Below are 18,987 nucleotides of genomic sequence, written 5' to 3'. Positions count from 1 at the left end.
CCAGTACAGGCCAAAGCAGCCTGATAGCCCCTGTGTAGCAAGGTGAAGGAAGGCTGTGTGGTGGCAGTTTTGATCTAGTTCCATGAGTATGTCTTAACTCTCCTAGGAGTTCTTCCAGAAGCCACATCATCCCTTGCACAGCTTTGCATCTCCAGGCAACTTAGTAACTATTCACTGAATGAGTGAGTGAATCATCTAGGGCAAATTTGCCATGGTGCCTTGGTGGAAGGTTGGGACTGGTTTCTGATGTGGAGAGAGGGTGTATCACTTCTGCCCCAAACACACTAAAAGAGACTGAATGACAGAAGGGAGCCTAGCAGGCTCCTTGTTGTCCAGGTCAGGGGACACCTATATCCCTGCAGAACACTTCAGAGCAAAGGAGTGACGTTGCTGCTAAAGAAATGTGGACTCATCACCAAGTTCTGGGTTCAGAGATCCAATCTCCAAGGGGGGCCCTGGGCTGACACAGAAACTGCCACAACAAGAATGTTTTGGGGCACATCCCAAAAAGAGGAACTTGGCCCGGAGGGTCACTGTGACTCATTTGCTCTGGTATTTCTCAAGAGGAAGTCAAATCAATCACAAAATACCACTTCCTGAAATGATGAGTGCTTAGAGTGTTTTTCCTTGTGAAATATGACTCCCTAATTTTGAGGAGGCTTGTATATTTTTCAGTTGCTTTTCTTGAATCAGCCTCTGTAGTCACACTTAATTTCCAATGCCAGGCTGGCCATTGACAAGAGGTTGGACCCTGGACAGATCAGTTAATCTCTCTGTGCCTTTGTTTCCTCTTCTTTAAAATGGGGACATGAGTACCATCTGGCCAGCACTGTTCAGAGGATTAAATAAGGGGACCTACACACATCTCTTTGGACAACCCAGGAAAAAAAACAGATGTTAAGCACCTGGTCTCTGGACTTGAGAACCTATCCCAGTGTTCTGAGTCCCATCCAGTCCAGATCTATTCCCTCTTCTGGAAAATGCAGGAATTGGACTGGAAAATTTCGATGGCATCTTCCAAATCTGAGAAAACATGACTGGGTCAAGAGAAAGATAGCCATTTTGAGCCAACTCTGAGAAAGGTAAGTTCTCATGTCACTGAGAGAGAAGCATTTGAACAGTGTGGTCAGGGTGAAAGGATTCTACCATATTCAAACCCTAATGGGAGGCCCTGCTCCTATTAGCAATTGTCATTTGTCATTTGTCACCTGAAAATATGTTGCTTCTTAGCCACGCACACCTAAGCCATCATGTTGAGTGAAGAGTAGATAAAATATCTACGCAAAACACTTGATGTCTTATGACCATTGTGCTCTTCTGGGATCTGGTCACCAGAGGTCTTTTGGAAGGAGTCAGTCAAGGGAGGCCTGGGGAGTCAAGGAGATTACCTAGACTTTATGTCCCACAAGACCCGAGTTCAAATCCTTCTCCCGCCTGTGGGTAACTCTGAGAACTTGGGCCAGTGGCTTGTGTTCTCTGAGCTGCTGCTCCCCCATATGTAAAACAGGGATAATGGGGCCACAGGGAAGTTAGAGGTCAGAGAGGAAGTCTCACGAATGAGTTCCTCTCCCATGATTCATCCCTTCACAGTAAGATGAATATGTTAGGATCAAATTGCATTCATGAGCACACACTGTGGGACAGTGGAATACTCAAATACTCTTGTAAATATTTGAGCTCAAACCGCTCTGAGTTAGCTGCCATCGTGGCCTCCGGTGGAGCTGAGGACTGGGGTGGCCTAATGGAAATCATGCAGGGAGTCAGGGTGGGGCTAGGATTTAAATCCAGATCCACCTGTCTCCAGGATCAACATCTGAATCATAATGCAACACTGCCACCAGGGCACGTGACAATGCATTAAAGGATTTCAGAACACACACTTGGTATTTGCAATACACCCAAGTTAAGGGTGGTTCCTTGTAAGGGTCGTGCTGTTATTTTGTATCTTCTCCCTGAAGTTTTTTCCTAACTCTCCTTCAGCTTAAAGATGGCTGAGTCTAGCAGGAATTAGACCAGATGGGGCTTACATTGCCCTTTCTTGCAAAGGAGGGCTTTCCCCCAGCATGCACACTCACACACCTACTTTGCTGGGCCTGTCTTCTGGCCGAGGCTTGGCTCAGGCTGGTGTCTCAGCACCAAGCCTCCCAGGAGGGAGGCTCTGCTCCACCACCTATCCACACTCAGCCCCTTCAGGGTCCTAGCAAAGGAGTGGGTTTATACATACACAACATGTCACCTAGAACAGAAACTTTTTCTCCAAACGCTTAGCTCGCCTCCAGGAAATCTAGCCCCATGAGAGATCCAGGAGAACAAGCATCCAATTCTTAAAAGCAGCCATGTCCCTCCTGTGGTAGAGTGATTACAAAAATCTCCCAAATCCCTCAGCCTTCTCTGCATCCATGAGACACATGGCCCCATCACCCCAGTGTTTGCCCTACCAGACAGCCAGCAGCCATCACAAAATGAGGGAGGCCATCCTTACCAGCATCCCCACTGTGGACACGCCAGAGAGCCCAGAAGACCATGTGAGCCCAGGAGAGCTTGACCCATCAGCAAGAATAATTGTTCACACTTTGAAGCTGCTGAGTTTTGTGGTCTGTTATACTGCAATAGCTAATCTCACCCACCCCCAAATTGTACTGTTATAACATGGATTCACCCAGCCAGACTTCCTTGGTTCTGAATTTCTCTTGTCCTGATTCCAGCCAGGAGACTTGACAGGGAGTTGGCAAGAAACAGGCTGGGTTTGAATCCTAACGCCCCCTACATCTTAGCCTCTCAGATCCTCCTTGGGACTAATGATATCCAGCCCTCAGGGCCATCGTGATGACCCATGAAAACACAGATGAAGCTTAACACTGAGTTGGTTTTCAGTAAATGGTAGTTTCTGGAAAGTGCTACATCGACACTTGTTAACTTATCTTCAAAACTAGCCCATCTCAAACCCATGACAACACAGTTGGGGCTTCAGAGAAGGTGGAAGACCTTTGATCCCTTCCTCTCCACATGTATTTGTTAACAACCAATGCTGCAAAGCCCAGTGCCAAACACTGTGGAAGGATCCAGCTTGGGAGAACACAGTCCTCATCTCTAGGACACGCACAGGGAGGGTGTATGTAATAGGAAATTTTTATGTGGTCTTTGTCCCTGGTTCTTAGCACATAACTCTAAAAACACTTGGAATATCCTGAGCAATGGGGAGGTCTTGGTTGCTCACATCAAGCCCCTCTCAGCCACATCTGTGTCTGTGCTACTGACAGGCCCCCAGAGACCTTCAAGATGGCGGCTGGCCTCCAGAAAGACCAAGACATGATTAGTGGACTGGAGTGCTTAGCCCCACTTCTCACTCCCACCCCCACCTCTGGGGAGAGGGGAGGGACTCGAAGTTGACTTCAGTCACAAGAACCAATGATTTGATCAACCACACCTATGTCAGAAGACCTCCCCACAAAACCCCCCAGATGACAGAGTTCACAGAGCTTCCGGCTTAGAAGCGTTGGGATGGTGGCACACCCAGGGAGGTATGGGATTCTACCTTCATCCCATACCTCAACTACACAGCTCTTCCCATTTGACTGTCCCCGAACTATATCCTTTAACATAAATCAGTAACAGTAAGCGAAGCATTTTTGTGAGTTCTGTGAGCCATTCGAGCAATTATCGAAACTGAAACAGGAATCCCAAGAATCCCTGAATTTGTAGTCAAGTTGGACAGAAGTGCTGGGCAACCCATTTGCAGCTAGTGTCTGAAGCGGGAGCAGTTTTGTGGGACTGGGTCCCTAACCTGTAGGGTCGGCACTAACTTTGAATAGCTGGCGCCAGAAGCGAATGGAATTGAATTGTTGGATACCCAGCTGGTATCAGAATCAGAGAGGGTAAGACTGTTGTCTTACAACTGTTGTTGTCCAAGGCTGTCGTCTTCCCTCTGGATGTGAACCCTCATGGCCAGAGCCTGTCACACTCCCTCCTGGGGCTATGCCCAGGGCAGGGTTTGGGAGGGAGCAAAGAACCAGGTACTGGGGACACCTGGGTGGCTCAGTCAGTTAAGTGTCTGCCTTCAGCTCAGGTCATGATCCCGGGGTCCTGGGATCGAGTCCCGCATTGGGCTCCTTGCTCGGTGGGGAGTCAACATCTCCCTCTGCCTGCCACTTCTCCTGCTTGTGCTCTCTGTCTATCTCTCTCTCTGAGAAATAAATAAATAAAATCTTAAAAAAAAAAAAAGAAAAAGAAAAAGAACCAGGGACCGTGCAGGGGCTCTGGTCTCTCCTGGGGCAGGGACATGGGGGACAGCTTGGGCCTGTGGCCATGGCTTCCTCCTCCTCTCTCCAAATTTGCTATTTTGAATATCAGTCTCTGCCAGTATCCCAAAGGATTCACAGATGATCACAAACCTATAATTTGGGGCACACTCTGTAAGAACCCTTGTGTGGGGCTGGGCATCTGGGCCCTGCTGCCAGCGTGACTAGCTGAAGAGACGCAGGGGGCTTTGTTCAGGCCACGCTCTGTGATCTGGGCCTGGGGCTGGCTCAGCCTGGAAGAGGGACACCTCTGTCATTTGCAGAAAGGTGCTGTCTAGCCTCAGGGCCCTGGTCCCATACTGTGAGTTGCCTGGAGAATCAGTCCCAAGACAAAGACTTGAACACATGACTCTGAGATTCAAAGAAAGGGACAATACCCAGAGGTGACAGCAGGGGACTGCCATCAATCCTGTTTTTCCTGCTTGCAGCGGCCATGTGAATCTAGCCTGCCCTCTCTGTTCAGGACTATGTTCAGGCTGTCTTCGCAGCCGTGCTCTCACGCAGTCTCTGAGCCAGTCCCACCAGAAAGGAGCACATCTGGCCCTGGTGGGAGCACCGCCCCTCAGGGCAGATTAGGGTAATCCCATGTCAGCAGTTACCATTTGCTGAGTGCATATCACGCGCCAAGCCCCGATACCAAGGTTCACACACACCACCCTCCAAAGGTAATCTTGTTCGTTCCCGTTCTAAGAGGAAAGTAAGGCCCACAGGTGATAAGCGACATGTGCCAGATCACTTGTGAGCAGGGGCTAAGCCGACACCTCAAGCCCAGCCTGCCGGGGTGTCTGACACCAGGTGGCTCCGTCTACTTCAGTAGCAAGGACTGGGCAGAGGTGTCCGCCAGATGGTACATGTGTGGCGGAGCTGACTGCTGGTTCCGTGGGCTTCATTCACCCACCTTGGAGGCCCCCAAGCCACCGATAGGCCCAGAAATCTGCTTTTGAGGCATTTGATTCTCCCTGGTGACGTTGTTAGCAAATTTAAAGGGTAAAGACTTTTGAAAATTACAAAAAAACCAAACAGATAAAGACTTTTGAAAGTCATCCAGTCACAGATTCAGTAATATTTGTAAAAGCATATTTATAACCAACAGGATTTCGTCATAAAATGGGCCTAAACCCCTCCTCATTCTCCATGCAGCCCCCGGGAGCTCCTTTCTTTGCTCCAGGTAAGACGTGGGGGCCACAGTCACGTGTCCCGCCGGGAAGGGACAGAGCTTGCCTTGCCGTCCCTCTACCTCGGGAGTCCGAGTGAAGAGAGGACCGCCACCCTTCACGGGCCGCTGACTCGGGGAGGAACACAGTGCTCCCCCCTGACCCGGCAGGTGGGCCCCCCAGGCTGTATCCTGCAGATGCATTATCTTGCAGACAGAAGTGCATTTACAGCCTTGTTTAGAACAGTGAAAATCTAGAGATGGCCTGTTGTGGGCTCTACTGTGTAACCCGGATGACACCGAGGCCTGACCTGTACCCCCCACCTCCGCCTCCGCCGGAGATGTCCTCACCTAAGGTACGCTTCCTTCCTCGGGGCGGCCCCACAGTCCTGGCTGGTCACTGTGGGGGTATACAGGCCTGGTCTTCTCCCCCCAACTCAGCACAGCTTCCAGCACCCACCCCAGCCTCGGCTGAGTGTGCAGGGCACTGAGGCGCTGCTTCCAACACAGTCCAGCTTCTCCCGCTGCTCAGCCCTGCTCGCTGACTCCTCACAGGTACTGGTCCCCATCAACTTCCCCTATGCTCATCCCTCATAGCCATTGTGAAGTAACTCACGGTATCGCTGGAAAGTCCGAAACACACACCTCATAGTTATTTTAAATTCTCCACCTTACAATTTGAAAATCTCTGCCACGTCTGGGTCTGGTTCTGATGCTCGGCTAGAGTTGCCTAGAGTTGGGCATCTACGTGTCTACGTTCTTTTGGTCAGTCAGGCTCTGATCAGACTCTGTCATGTGGGGCTCTGGAGAGCCAATTTCCCTCGACGTCGGGCCTTGTTAAGAACCAAGCACACTGGTCAAAAATGGTTCCTTTTCCTCTCCTCCTGCTGATGTTTACGGTGGGAACCTGGCCAAGCTCCTGGAGGTAAATCACACAGTATGGTGGGGCTCCCCTAGGACTGGGTTCCCCAGAGCCCTTAACTCTCAGAGCGGCCCATACTAAGCCCCCAGTAATCCATCAGCCACACGCATGTTTCCCTCTGTGGGCACTGGCTCCCACGGTGGCATCCACATGTGAGTCTCTGCTGTGTCTGTGACCCCTGGGTCTTGCTGGTCTGTCTCTAGTCCCAGAGGCAGTGGTTTTCCCCATGTCCTCCCTTCTGTTAGGGCTCTCAGAAGGGTGGTTGATTTTTCAATCTGTTCAGCTTGTACCTGTTCTTAGGAAGGAGTGTGGTGACTTCCAGGCACCTTCCGTGTACTCAGTTTTCCTCTTCAGGCTGTGTTTTTTGTCTTGCTGGTTAACGTGTTTTGTATTTATTGGTTGGAAGCCATCCATAACGTACTGGGTAACAGAAATTGAAGTGCGTAGCTCTTCGTCTGAGGTTTTATGTTAATCTGTCTGGGCGACATGCTGTGATTAACGTTGATGGTAACTGTAGGTGCCAGAGGCTTCCAGGCTTTCTGGTTTCCTAGTTTTTGTTTTTGCTTTTTCCTTTCTCTATGGTCTTTGAGTTTCACTAAGAACTCCTTCCAAAATAGAGCCTCTGTGGGCAGCTTCCTCAGCTGTGATGCGCTGTGACACTCGAACCCAGCTGATGCATTGGTGAGGTGCGAGGAGGGAAAGCCTGTTATAATCTTGTGGTTAATACTCAGGCTTTCTGTGGGCCTGAGTCCCTGGGCTATGACCCACAAAAGTACTAAATAGGCCACCCCCTTTTTATCTTTCCCCCCTGAGGTGAGCAGAAGTCTAGCTGACCTGGAGCTGGCCAACTATCCTCCCACCAGGTCACTTTGGCTCTGGGAAGGAGCTCTACTTGGAGGATGGGCCTTTGCTGTGGAGAACATTTTGGTCATCTTTTCCAGTGGTTGCTCTTCCTTTCCCCCGTCTGACATACACAGGGGTTTTTCTTGATTCTTTATCTTGAGAATCTGGGGAAGAAAAACCCACGAAAGTGCACCCCTCCCACTGGCTGATTCTGGGGCCCCCAGGAGTTTCTCACTGTCAAGCTAATCCACAGCCCGCTTCCAGCAGGTAGTCAAATTTAGCATTTCAGTGTTCATACCAGATCATGATTCCAGTGGCTTCTGATTCAGGTAAACTCACCTGGGCTATTATTTTCTGAATTCCCCTATGGCTCCAGATTTGAGGTGGTGGTTTGCCCTGGAACCTCAATTTTCTGATGAGTCTAAGAAGAGTCACTGATTTTAAGTTCATTTACATTTTCCCCTGTTGCATGGGTAGAAATGACAATTTCCCAGCTTTTTCCATGTCAGATTTTATAGCTGCTACAGAATGACTATTCTTTTTCAAACAACTCCTACTGTGCCTCCCACCTTCCTGTCACTGGAAGATCCTGCTTCACCTCCCAGAGGCCCAAGACCTACACGGAAGACTTTAAAGAACGGTTTCCTATAGATCCCTCCATTAGATTTTAACAGTGATGAATAAGCTCCACGAAGTGGGTGTTTTTATCAGTTTTGTTACCTGCTGCATCCCCAGTGCCTGGAACAAGTGCTTGGCACAGCCCCTGTGTGCTGAGTGACTAAATGAACGATCAACTCTGTGTTAGAGAACCCTTGAGTGAACTTCCCAGGCATGACCACCTTTGGTGGCCTCAGTAGCTTTCATCTCTATGATTTTCTCTGGGACCCTCAGTTGACTGGTATTGGGTTAGCACTCCCCAAACACTGAAGAAACAAGACAGGATGCCTGGTTCTAAGTAGATGGTCCTTGTAACCCTACACAGAGTTTCCATCAGGCACAAATTGATCATTCCACTTTCTTTAAAAAAAAAAAAAAATGCCAAAGGCAACAGCTCAGAGCCAGAGATTAATAGTAGAATCCAATGGTTTACCTGGACAGGAATTCTTAATCATTCAGGAATTAACCTGTGCCCTTCCTTGAACTCTCTGTTTTTTATGAGATGCGTAATCCTTATATAGGTTCTATGATATGACCTCTCAGGATCTCCCCTTTATAGTGAGGAGCCCAAATGGAGAGATTATATAACTTGAATAAGCTCACAGAGTAAGCGGTGGACCTAGGAGCTATATCCAGACCTGGCTTTCTCTAAAGACTAGCCTTATTTTTTCAGAATTGGGATAATGGTGTCAGCAGCAGAACCACTAACACAGTCCTACTACAAGGGGCATGTTCCAAATTCAGGTGGGGGATTTGATGGCTATGGCTAAAGGTGCGGTCGATGTCCCTAAAGGCAGAGGTGTAGCAGTGAATGAGCACTAGAGATGGGTCAGCTCAGATCTGGGTTGAGTCCTGTCTGCCATTCATTGGCTGTGTGCCCTCAGGAGTCAAAGTACTTCCCTAGTCTCAGCTTCCTTATCTAGCTGACAGGGGGAGCTGCTCTGTCCTCACGAAGCTGGGGCAGCATTATATTGAGACTGCAGGGGAGGGGAAGCTGTGAGGTACGTAAGGGCTGTGAGCCCTCTCTGTGGTTTCCTATTTTGCAATCATTCTCAGAGTCAAATCACTTCTCCCAGATGCACAGGAACAGAAATCATCGTAAAAAAAATGGCTCCCTAAGGAAATCCTCTGACTCAGCCCACACTTGGTTCAGTCACTGGGGGTGGGTAAGTGTGGGCTTCCTCTTGGCTCCCCAGTGGGCACTGTGTCTGGCAGGGCTTCTGTCTAGACGTTCACTAGGGGCTCTGCCCAGCCTCTCTCCAGGCTCTTTGTTCCTGGGGCTCATGGCTCATGGCTGCCAGCAGGGAGCCCAGGAAAAAAGAGGGATCCCTCCCATTTTTATGGGCTGTATCTGCCCCTAAAATTCATATACTAAAATCCTAATGCCCAGCACCTCACAATGTGACTGTATTCAGAGTTACGGTCTTTAAAGCGGTAATTAAGTTAAAATGAAGTGATTAGGTCCTAGTCCAATATAACTGGTTAGAAGAAGAAATTGGGACCCAGACACACACAGAGGAAGACACAGGGAGAAGATGCCATCTGCAAGCTAAGGCAGTGGGGGGGGTGGTGTTCTGAAGAAACCAATCTTGCTGATACCTTGATCTCAGACTTGTAGCCTATAGAACTAGGAGAAAATAAATTTCTGTCGTTTAAGCCACTCAGCCTGTGGCACTTGTTAAGACAGCTAGAGCAAACATACCTGCCTGTCCTTCTCACTGTGAGTCAGTGTGAGGGGTGAGGGGCAATGAGACACAGAGGCAGGGATGGATTGGTTGCCCACTCAAGGCCAGGAGGCAGTGGTAACGATTATAAAGACACACACACACACACACACACACACACACACACACACACACAAGAGAGAGAGCCTCAAAATACATGAGGCAGAAATGGACAGCAGACAATTGAATAATAAGAACTGGAGATTTCATATCCGTACCAAGAATTGTTAAAACAACTAGACAGACAATCAGCAATGACATAGAAAGTCCGAGCAACATGATCAACAAATCTGATCCAACCGCTATATATAGGACACTCCTTATAACGGGTCCAGAATATACATTATTTTCAAGCACCTATGGAATGTTCTTCAGGATAGGTCATATGCTAGACCGTAAAACAATAAACCAACGGGTGAGTGGGGAAACAAAGTGTACATCCATACAACTGAAAAAGGAACAAACCACGGATACACATAAGACCATGAATGAGCCTCCAAAACTATGCTAAGTGAAGAAATCCTGATGCAAAAGACTACATAATACATGATTCCATTTCCATAAAACATCTAGAAAAGGCAGATTTATACAGACAAAAGGCAGATCAACGGTTTCCTTGGGCTGGAGTGGGAGTATGGATTAATTGCACATGTGTACCAGGGAACTTTTTTGGGGTGAGAGAAATGTCTTAAAATTGGATTAGGGTGATGGTTGTACAATTCTACAGATATACTAAAAATCATGGAATTGTACACTTTGAATGGGTGAATTTCATCATATGTAACCTACATCTCAATAAAGCTGTTAAATACATACACATATGAGGGGTTCAGGGATAGCACAGTCGGTTAAGCATCCATCACTTGGTTTCGGCTCAGGTCGTGATCTCGGGGTTGTGAGAACAAGCCCCAGATCAGGCTCTCCCCTCAGCACAGAGTCTGCTTAAGTTTCTCTCTCCTTGTCCCTCTGCCCCTCCCCCTGCACTCTCTTTCTCTCTCTAAAATAAATAAATAAATCTTTAAAAAATAAATAAACTCATACGTACATATATGAGATGATAGTAAACGAAGTAAAGAAAAATAAGGCAGGGAAGAAGGGTAGGAATGTCAGAGTGGGCTGCCAATAGTGCGGTCATTCGTGGTGTTTGCCAAATACTTCCAATCCCCTCTTCTAATCACATGGTAGGATGGCACTTCCTGGACTCCTTAAGGGTAGGTGGACAATGAGTTGGCAATGAGGGTGACGTGTGGGACTTCCAGACTGAGGATTTTCTGTTCGTCTGAGACCTTTCTGGAGCTCGATCTCTCCTTTGACCCCCTGGCCAGGCTGCCAGCACCACGTGACATGATTATTTCATCAGCCCGGGTATTTAACTCACTGTGATGGACAGGTGACTTTTGACTCAGTTACCTCATGACCTGTGCTACTGGGACACAGACAGGTGCTCAGGGAGAGCCTCAAAAGAAGATGGTAAAAGTCCTGGGGAGGTCAATTTGTGAGCCGTGCGGATATCTGGGGGGAAGGGTACTCTGAAGAAAAGGCAGAGCATGTGCAAAGACCCGGCTCATCTGAGGAGGAGCAAGGAAGCCAGTGTTGCCGGCACTTGGCAAGCGGGGAACACAGGAGATGATGTGACAGTGATGGTGAGTCAGCTGGAGGACTGACACGGGAATCTGCTGGGATGGGCTGAGCAAGTGCCACTTCTCATAGGGTTTAGGCTTTAAGAGCCTTGTTCCAGCTGCAATATTGGAAGGAGATGGATAGGCCAGAGGCAGAATCAGGAAGACCAGTAAGAAGGTCTTTGTAAAAAGAATTTAGGTGAGAGCTGACTTCACACCCTGAAGCCACAGCATTCTTCCTATAAACAACTCTTCCCACCCCCCCCAGCTTTATTAGGATACAGTTCACACCCAGCACTCTATAAGTTGAAGGTATACAGCATATAACTTGAATTACATCTATTGTGAAATGATAACAATAATCAATTTAGTTAATATCTGCCATCTCAAGTAGGTACAAAAAAAGGAGAAAAATAAAAATGCTTTTCTTCCTTGTGATGATAACTCTTAGGATCTCCTCTCAACTTCTAAGTATATCATACAGCAGTATAATACACTGTGTCATACACTCCACTCCTCTATGGGACTTGTTTATAACTAGACATTTGTACATTTTGACCACTTTCCTCCAATTCTCCCTCACCCTGCCCCACTTCCAGTAACCACAGATTTGATCTATCTTCTTTTTTTAAAAATGGAAGTGTAGTTGACATATAATATTATAAGTTTCAGGTGTCCTATAAATCTGATCCTATCAGTCCTACATTTACAACTTTCAATAGCTCCCTACTGCCCATGAAAAAGAGTCCAAGTTTCTCAACATGGCATCAACCTACCTCTCCTGTACCACCCACCCCTTCCTTTCCTATGATTTCAGTTCTCCTGTCTCTGAGTCTCCCATTCTCCCCCACTCTCGCCTCCCCACCTGGGTCCATGTGGTTTCCTCACGTCCCTGCATCCACAGCAGGGAGGGAAGAGCTGTTCTGGAGAAAGATCAAGTGAGCAAAGCCAGAGTTGGGAGGGCACCGGGGTGGACTGTGATGGAGGAGGTTCAGTCCAAGCTGCCCTCTGGCCTTGCTCCTGGAGGTTAGCTTGTGGGCCAAGGAGCTGGGATCCTGAATGAATGACTGGACTCAGAGCTGCCTTTTCTTCCTTCTGGACTCTCTGGCCCAGTATGCACAGAGGTTACCCTCTTTCTGCCCACTATGATTCAGACCTTCAGCGGCTACTCATGGTGGGAAGGACCCAGAAGGGTCAGCTAACTGGGAGAAGCCTCCAGTCCTTGGCAGAGAACTGCGCAGGCCAGGGGGCAGCAGTGTGAGAAGCTGGTAAGCACAGAGGCTGTAGCTGGTCCGAATGGGGAGGACTGTGCCACAGGAAAATCTTACAAGTGGTGGGGCTTATGGCTGGGTGTGAGTTTTAGCCAGGTCTCCCCAAATGAAAGACCAGAGTGCTGGCTGGCCTCCGGCCTCCTGCTATCGGGCAGTTCCTCGACTCAACAAAACTCCGGGCAGAGTGAAGAAATGAGGTAATGCACAACATTTTAACCCCCAAAAATCTCCCGTTTGCTCCAATTCCCTGGAAATACCTGACAAAAGCAAGCACAAGTTCCTAATTGCTCTCCTCCAGAATCTATGGTGAGAGACGGAGAGAAGAGAAAGAGCCAGAGGGAGACAGACAGAGAGACAGAAAGAGAGAAATTGAGAAAGGGAGAGAGACAGAATGGCTGACCCAGAGAGACCGAGGATTAGGAGGAGAAACTGCTTCCCCTGTGTTGGCCGACTTTCCTATTTTCCGAAGCCTTCTGTAGAACAGCATGGCCAGTCCCTCTTTATAAAGCTGCCAAGCTGTTTGTGGTCAGATAATGATTTTTAAAATTAATTAAGTCTAAGGGAATGAAGTGCTGATGCCTGCTACCATGTGATCAATTCCCAACACATCGCTCTACGCCAAAGATGCCAGACACGGAAGGACACCTGCTATGTAGCTGCATTTATAGGAAATATCCAGAGTAGGTGAGTCCTAGAGACAGAAGGCAGATCAGTGGGTGCCAGGGCTGGGGGAGGTGGGGAACCACTGCTCAGTGGTTTTCTTTCAGGGTGGTGAACATGCTTTGGGACTGCAAAGAGGTGGTGGTCGCACACCATGGAAGTACAAATCACTGCTCAATTAACGGGTCACTTTAAAACGGTTAATTGGGTTATGTTAATTTCACCGCCTTGAAAATTTAACTCCACCTTCTTCTTTAAATTCAGGTATCCCGTGCACTTTCTCATTTGTCTTTCCCTTAAAGAATTAGCATCTGCACTCTGAAGCTGGGTGGGGGGGTAGGTGGGTGGGGATCTGCTCTACTGTGAAAATCTGGAGGCCAGAAGCGTCCACCAAAAAGAGTGACTTTTCCTTTCAAATCAGTTGGTGCCATAAACCTAACTGAGGGGAAATAATCTGGAGATTCTACAGATCCCTAAGGCATTAGAATGGAACAGAATTAAAAGCTAATTTCAGCTGCTCCCCACCCCCACTATAGAAAGGGACACTATGAGTAGTGTCCCATAGCCTGTGTCCAGCCCAGCGTTAGATCCAGGTGACTTGGCTGCGTGAACATAGAGCTCGAGGGCTCGTCCCTGCATACACCCACTCAGACCCCAGCAAGGGCTGCTGTGTGCCGTCTGAGGCCTCCCCAGCCTCGGTCCTGGGGTTCTGGGTCCTGGCCCCACAGGAGGTTCACCTGGGAACCGAAAAATATGCGGATGTCTGGAACTCACTCCAGACCAATCTCCAAGTATTTAAAAATACCTGGGGATTTTTAAAAGCTCCTTTGTGATTCTAACATAGAGCTAGGTTAAAGACCACTGCCTGCGTTTCCTCCTCTGGTATCTGGGATTACAATCATCCTCGGAAAGTGTCCAGGTACAAAGAACATGACACACCACGTCGCAACCACCTAGCCGGCATCTGTGTGACCCCCCCAACGAGCAGCTGCACGACCACCCCCACAGCCCCTGCACGTGACCCAACCCGCGGGGGGCTTCCTCTGTGCCTCAGTTCCCTGCCGGCACTTTACTGGGGGCTACTGAACCAACTGCCTGGCTGGGTCGCTTCCAAGCAGGATGTACTCCCCTCCCCATGCAGGACCTACCTCTCACCCCCCCCCCCCAGTCTCTGCACACGGTGATCCTTCCAGACTCTGAATGTCATCAGAGCCCTGAGTCACTGGACTCAAATCCCTCCAACGATCATGGTCATGTTGAAGGTTCTGTGTTACAGGCAGACACAGAACATCTCCCAAGTTCAAGGATGAGGGCTGTGGGCACCATCAGCCCATGCCCAGGCCTTGACCACAGATGATGCCCCTTGATGCTTCCAGCCCACAGGACCAAGACAGCTCCCCGAGTGACCCCGTCTCCCAGCCTCAAATGACCCCATCTCTCAATCCAGAAGCCAAGAGCAAAGGTAATCATATTCCACATAGAATAAAATAAAATTCTTACCGAAATATCTGGCTGCAAATGTTCTTCTTTTGTTGGAAGCTGTCGGCAGCATAATGAAGCTGGCAGACTATGTGCAAATTTCTTGTGTATCCTTTTTATAAAGAACCAACCACATCCTCAAGCAGACAAGCTAATTCCTGTTTTCCAGTAACAGGAGATCAGCATCTATAGAAAAGAAATATATTTAGAATGCCCTTTATCTGGTGTTTTCTTGGATTTCAAACAAGAAGCCTTGCTGTGAGGAATGAGTCCCTTAAATACAAATGTGCCCAGGGATCTTGGAATGGCTTTGGGCAAGTCATGGGACCGCTGGGTATCAGTTCCTCATCTGTAAAATGGGAACAATAATGATGACTGCCCCTCCCGGTGAGCAGAAGATCAACAAGATGAGGAAAGCAGTGAAACAGCAAAGCCCTTCACACATCAGACACTCTTGTTTGATCCTTTCCATCAGCTGACCTGGATTCAGAAGGAGCTGTGTTTCCCACACAGCCTAGAAAGTGGCTACAGACAATGACTGGCAAGCACGCAGAGATTGCCAGGATGCTGTCTGTGACTCCCATCTGGTGTGTGCCACAGTCCTGCTCATGGGGAGACCACGGACATGGTCCCCATACCTGCACGGAGAGACGAAGTCCCCACAGGACCAGGGCAGACCCTCAGCCTTGTACTCCGGCTGCTAATGGTGTGGCTTTTTGTTCCATTGCTGGAAAAGTCAGCATCATCCACGCATCATTTCCAGGTGTGGGAAATCAAAAAGAAAATCCCAATTAGGAAACAGCTAAGTGAGTTTCAGGCAGCCATCAATGTCATTGACATCGTGGTCTTGGCAATCTCGAGGAAAGGCAGTTCCCAGGGGGTGGTGCTGTCCATTAAAATACAGATGGAGTTTACAGATGCCAGGAGCAAACTCTGGGACGACAGCCCCCAGAATGTTCTTCCTACTCCCCTTCTCGTCTCCTCTGCTCTCCTGTCTCTGCCGTATTGCTTGGGTAGTGTGTTTGTGATCACAGGACCAATCCCCACCAGACAGATAAGACAAGCATGGCCAGCACTCAGTGTGGGCAGATCCCTTCCCCCCACAAGCTGTGGGGATGCAGGGACTCAGGCTGTCATAGCCATAGGAGGTGGCAGCGGGGCTGTGGGCTGCTGGGCTGGATAGCACTGTCCTAGGCTGCAGTGGGGCAGTGTCATCATGCGCCAGCCTGGGCCATCTGTGGACAGTTACAGCTGCTGGCATCTCTAAGGGGAGCATGGGACCAGAGCAGAGGAATCGCCACAGTGGTGCCTCTAGGGGGTGACCTGGGATGGCTAACAGTGAAAGAAGCCACAGCAGAGCCCCAGACCAGAGGCTGGGGTGGACTCCAGCCCAGGAGCTGGAGGAGCAGAGTGGCAAGCAGAGAACTCTAGAGTTGAGACAGACTCAGAGACCCCTAGGGACCCAGAGTAACATCTCTCTGTATTTTCCAAGCACACAGGACTAGGAGAGTGGCCGAGGGGAATGAAGAGTGACAGGAAGAAGCCCTTCCTATGACCTGGTGTAATAGGGGCTTTAGAATTAAAAACTCAGGGTCTGTCTCCAGGTTTTTCTTTTTCTAGTGGTGTGAATCTGGTCATGCTACTGAAATAGGGCTACCCAATTTAGCAAACAAAACTACGGAATGCCCAGTTACGTTTTTAGTGTAAGTGTGTTCCAAATATTGCCTGGCACATAGTATCTACTATAAAGGTATTCATTGTTGTCCTGTATTTTATCTGGCAATCTAGGGTTTATACCTTCTGAGTATCCATTTTATCTTTGGTTAAAAGAAGATAATCAGGTAAGAAACTTTCAGTTGCTGGAAACAAAAAAGACAATTAAAATTGGCTTTAAACACAAAGGGGGATTTACTGGCTCCTTTAGTGGGAAAGTACTCATAATATGGACTTCAGGCATGGCTCCATCCAGCAGTTCATAATGTCAACCAAGTCTGGTTCCCTCCCACCCTCAAGTTCCCTTGTTTGCTTCTTGGGTGTCTGTGTCATCCACACCAAGGTTTCTTAATTATTTTTAAAAAGTCTGGATGCCAGCTTCAGGAGCTAATATTTTCTCCTTCATGTCTAATAGGAAGAGAATATATCTTTTGGTGTTTCTCTCACAAGTGCTGGGAAGCTTCCTTTCCCTATCTCCCCAAATATCTCTTGCCTGGTGGCTTTGATTGGACCACCAAATCCAGCCTTGAAGCAGTCCTGATGGTTGGGGAGAGATGTATGTGTTGACTAAACCAACCTGGTATCATCCGAGGAGCTGAGTGGATTGGGCTGGTATAGGAAAGAGATAGATACTGGAATAGGTGCCAGAGCCCTGTGACCAATGTGGGGAGCCAGCTCCAAATACACTGCCCACTGAAGACTGCTGTAAGGATAAGATAAATGAAACTGACCTCAGGAGTGTGTGTGTGTGTGTGTGTGTGTGTGTGTGTGTGTGTAAAATGTTAATTCTTCCCCTTGGACATGATCGCTCTTACCTTTTTTCTCAGCCCCTACCTTTCTCCTGGCCAGATGTATGACCCATCTCAGCTCTGCTAGCACAGAGCCAAGAGGCCTCCCAGGGAACCAGTGTGCTGGGCCTCTGTCCTGGCTGTGCCATGTGCCCTGGGCTGGTCTCTGCCCCTGAAGGGCCCCCATTTACATCATGGGGGGAGAGCATGTGGGTAGGGGTGTCGGGTATGTGACTGTACCAGGAGGGCTCTGGTTAGAAGCGTGACCTCAGCTCTCAGCCTGCAGTGAGGATGACAAGGCTCGGGCGCATGGGCTTCTGTTTTAGGGAAAACAGGGGTGGAAGGGCAGACATGGTGGGCCTTGCTTTTCAGCCCCAGGGAGAGGGGAAGCAATCTCAGAGGCAGAGAAGACAGGAGAACTGTTCTCCAAGCATCCAGCCCAGCCATCCCTGTACCCTCACCCATCGTTCTTGGCAGCAGCATTCAAGGACAAGCCACAGCCCAGGTAAGCTCAGCAGAGTTGGGGCACTGCTCCCAGCACCCAGCAGCACACAGCAAGGCAGTCATGGGGAACCCAGGGATGACTCAGCCATGAGCAGCTCGACTGGCACGGCCACACAGCCAACAGGCTCCCTGTGGGAGAGAGTGCTGGGAGCCCCAGGCCGTCAGGCACTCAGGAAGTGTGCCCTGCACCGGGCATCATCCCGAGACCCACAGGCATTATTAATAATGACAAGCAGCACTCAGCAGGCCCAGCTGTGGAGCAGACACAGTCACCTGACAGCATACCGAGGTAATATTACAGTGGACTTGTGGGTCACCCCATCACAGTTTAACGAGGGGGAACATTCAGACCCACGATGCTTGGGGTTCACGGCCACCCCATCCCTCTAGCATGGCCAAGTGGCCACGTTGTCCTGCACTGGCCCCCGGCATGTGTTCACCCTGTGGCCCCTCCTTCATCCCCACGTGGGGGCTGTGCCAATGAGCGCCCACCACCCGGTGGCATCCACCCAGAGAAGGCGGACATCCAGGCATGCTGCCCGGGTGCTGCCCGCTGGGGAGTCTAGCTCACCTGGGACCTGGGGAGGACACCGCCGTCTCCGCCGCCCAGAGGCCTGGGATCCTTCCTCGGACACAGCCTGGAGGGATCGCTAGGGCTCCCTGCCCCCTCTGCTAACCCTGTGGCGGGGGCCTTGGCCCTGCCCCCGGTTCCCCATGTGACGAGTGGGCCGGGGAGGCGGGCAGGACCAGAAGGAAGCTGCCCCGGCCCAACATCATCGGTCAGATGCAGGCTCCCTGGCTCCTCGGTGCCTCTGGGGACTATGTGCTGATGGCCGTCCTTGGCCTGCTAAGAGCCTGCGGCTGCCCCGCCTGAGGAAGCCTTGCCCTGCCAGGTTAACCTCTGCCAGGAGGGGCTGCGGCAGGCCGGCTGGCGGAAGCCCGCCCGGAGTTCGAATTGGTGCAGAGCGCCCCCTGGCGGGAACCAGCAAGCACGGCCTCGCACGCCTTGGGACCGTGACCTTCCAGCCTCAGCTCAGCGGCTCCTAGCCTCCCAGTCAAGGCCTCACCTATCTTCCCCACCCTCACCTGTAGCCTCACCTTCCCTGGGGCCACATGTGGCTGGGAGGGTGTAGAGGACTCCTGAGGATTTCCAACCTGGGTCTTCTGAATTCTGCACAGCTGGCCAGTCTTGTGTCTTCAGTCTGGGCACAAAGGTGGAGCTGGAGGTCATTAGCAGGACAGGAGCCCTCAGGTTGGGGGTTGGGGTGGGGATCTGAACCACTTCCCAAAGAACCAGCATCACTTAAATCTCCCCACTTGGGAAACTGAGGTCAGAAAGGTCCGGTGAATTTCCCA

At 49.8% G+C, this 18,987-nt stretch overlaps 1 protein-coding gene across 4 annotated transcripts in view; it reads right to left on the bottom strand.

The window, feature by feature from the left end:
• Nucleotides 1–18,250, bottom strand: part of ARHGAP22 (Rho GTPase activating protein 22) — a 165,251-nt gene extending 147,001 nt beyond the window's left edge. For 2 of the 4 annotated variants that reach the window (XM_032837937.1, XM_032837946.1), the window contains exon 1: nucleotides 14,648–14,890. In XM_032837937.1, the coding sequence (XP_032693828.1) occupies nucleotides 14,648–14,699 (52 nt within the window). In that variant the 5' untranslated portion in view covers nucleotides 14,700–14,890. Of the gene's footprint in view, nucleotides 1–14,647; nucleotides 14,891–15,264; nucleotides 15,354–18,202 lie in introns of those variants that run through there. The other 2 variants (XM_032837913.1, XM_032837916.1) reach the window with 2 other exon arrangements.
• Nucleotides 18,251–18,987: the final 737 nt, after the last annotated feature.

This window comes from Lontra canadensis, unplaced genomic scaffold, assembly GCF_010015895.1.
Source record: "Lontra canadensis isolate GAN:19392208 unplaced genomic scaffold, GSC_riverotter_1.0 scaffold3, whole genome shotgun sequence".
Classification (NCBI taxonomy): Eukaryota; Metazoa; Chordata; class Mammalia; order Carnivora; family Mustelidae; genus Lontra; species Lontra canadensis.
This window is presented reverse-complemented; position numbering and strand designations above follow the sequence as displayed.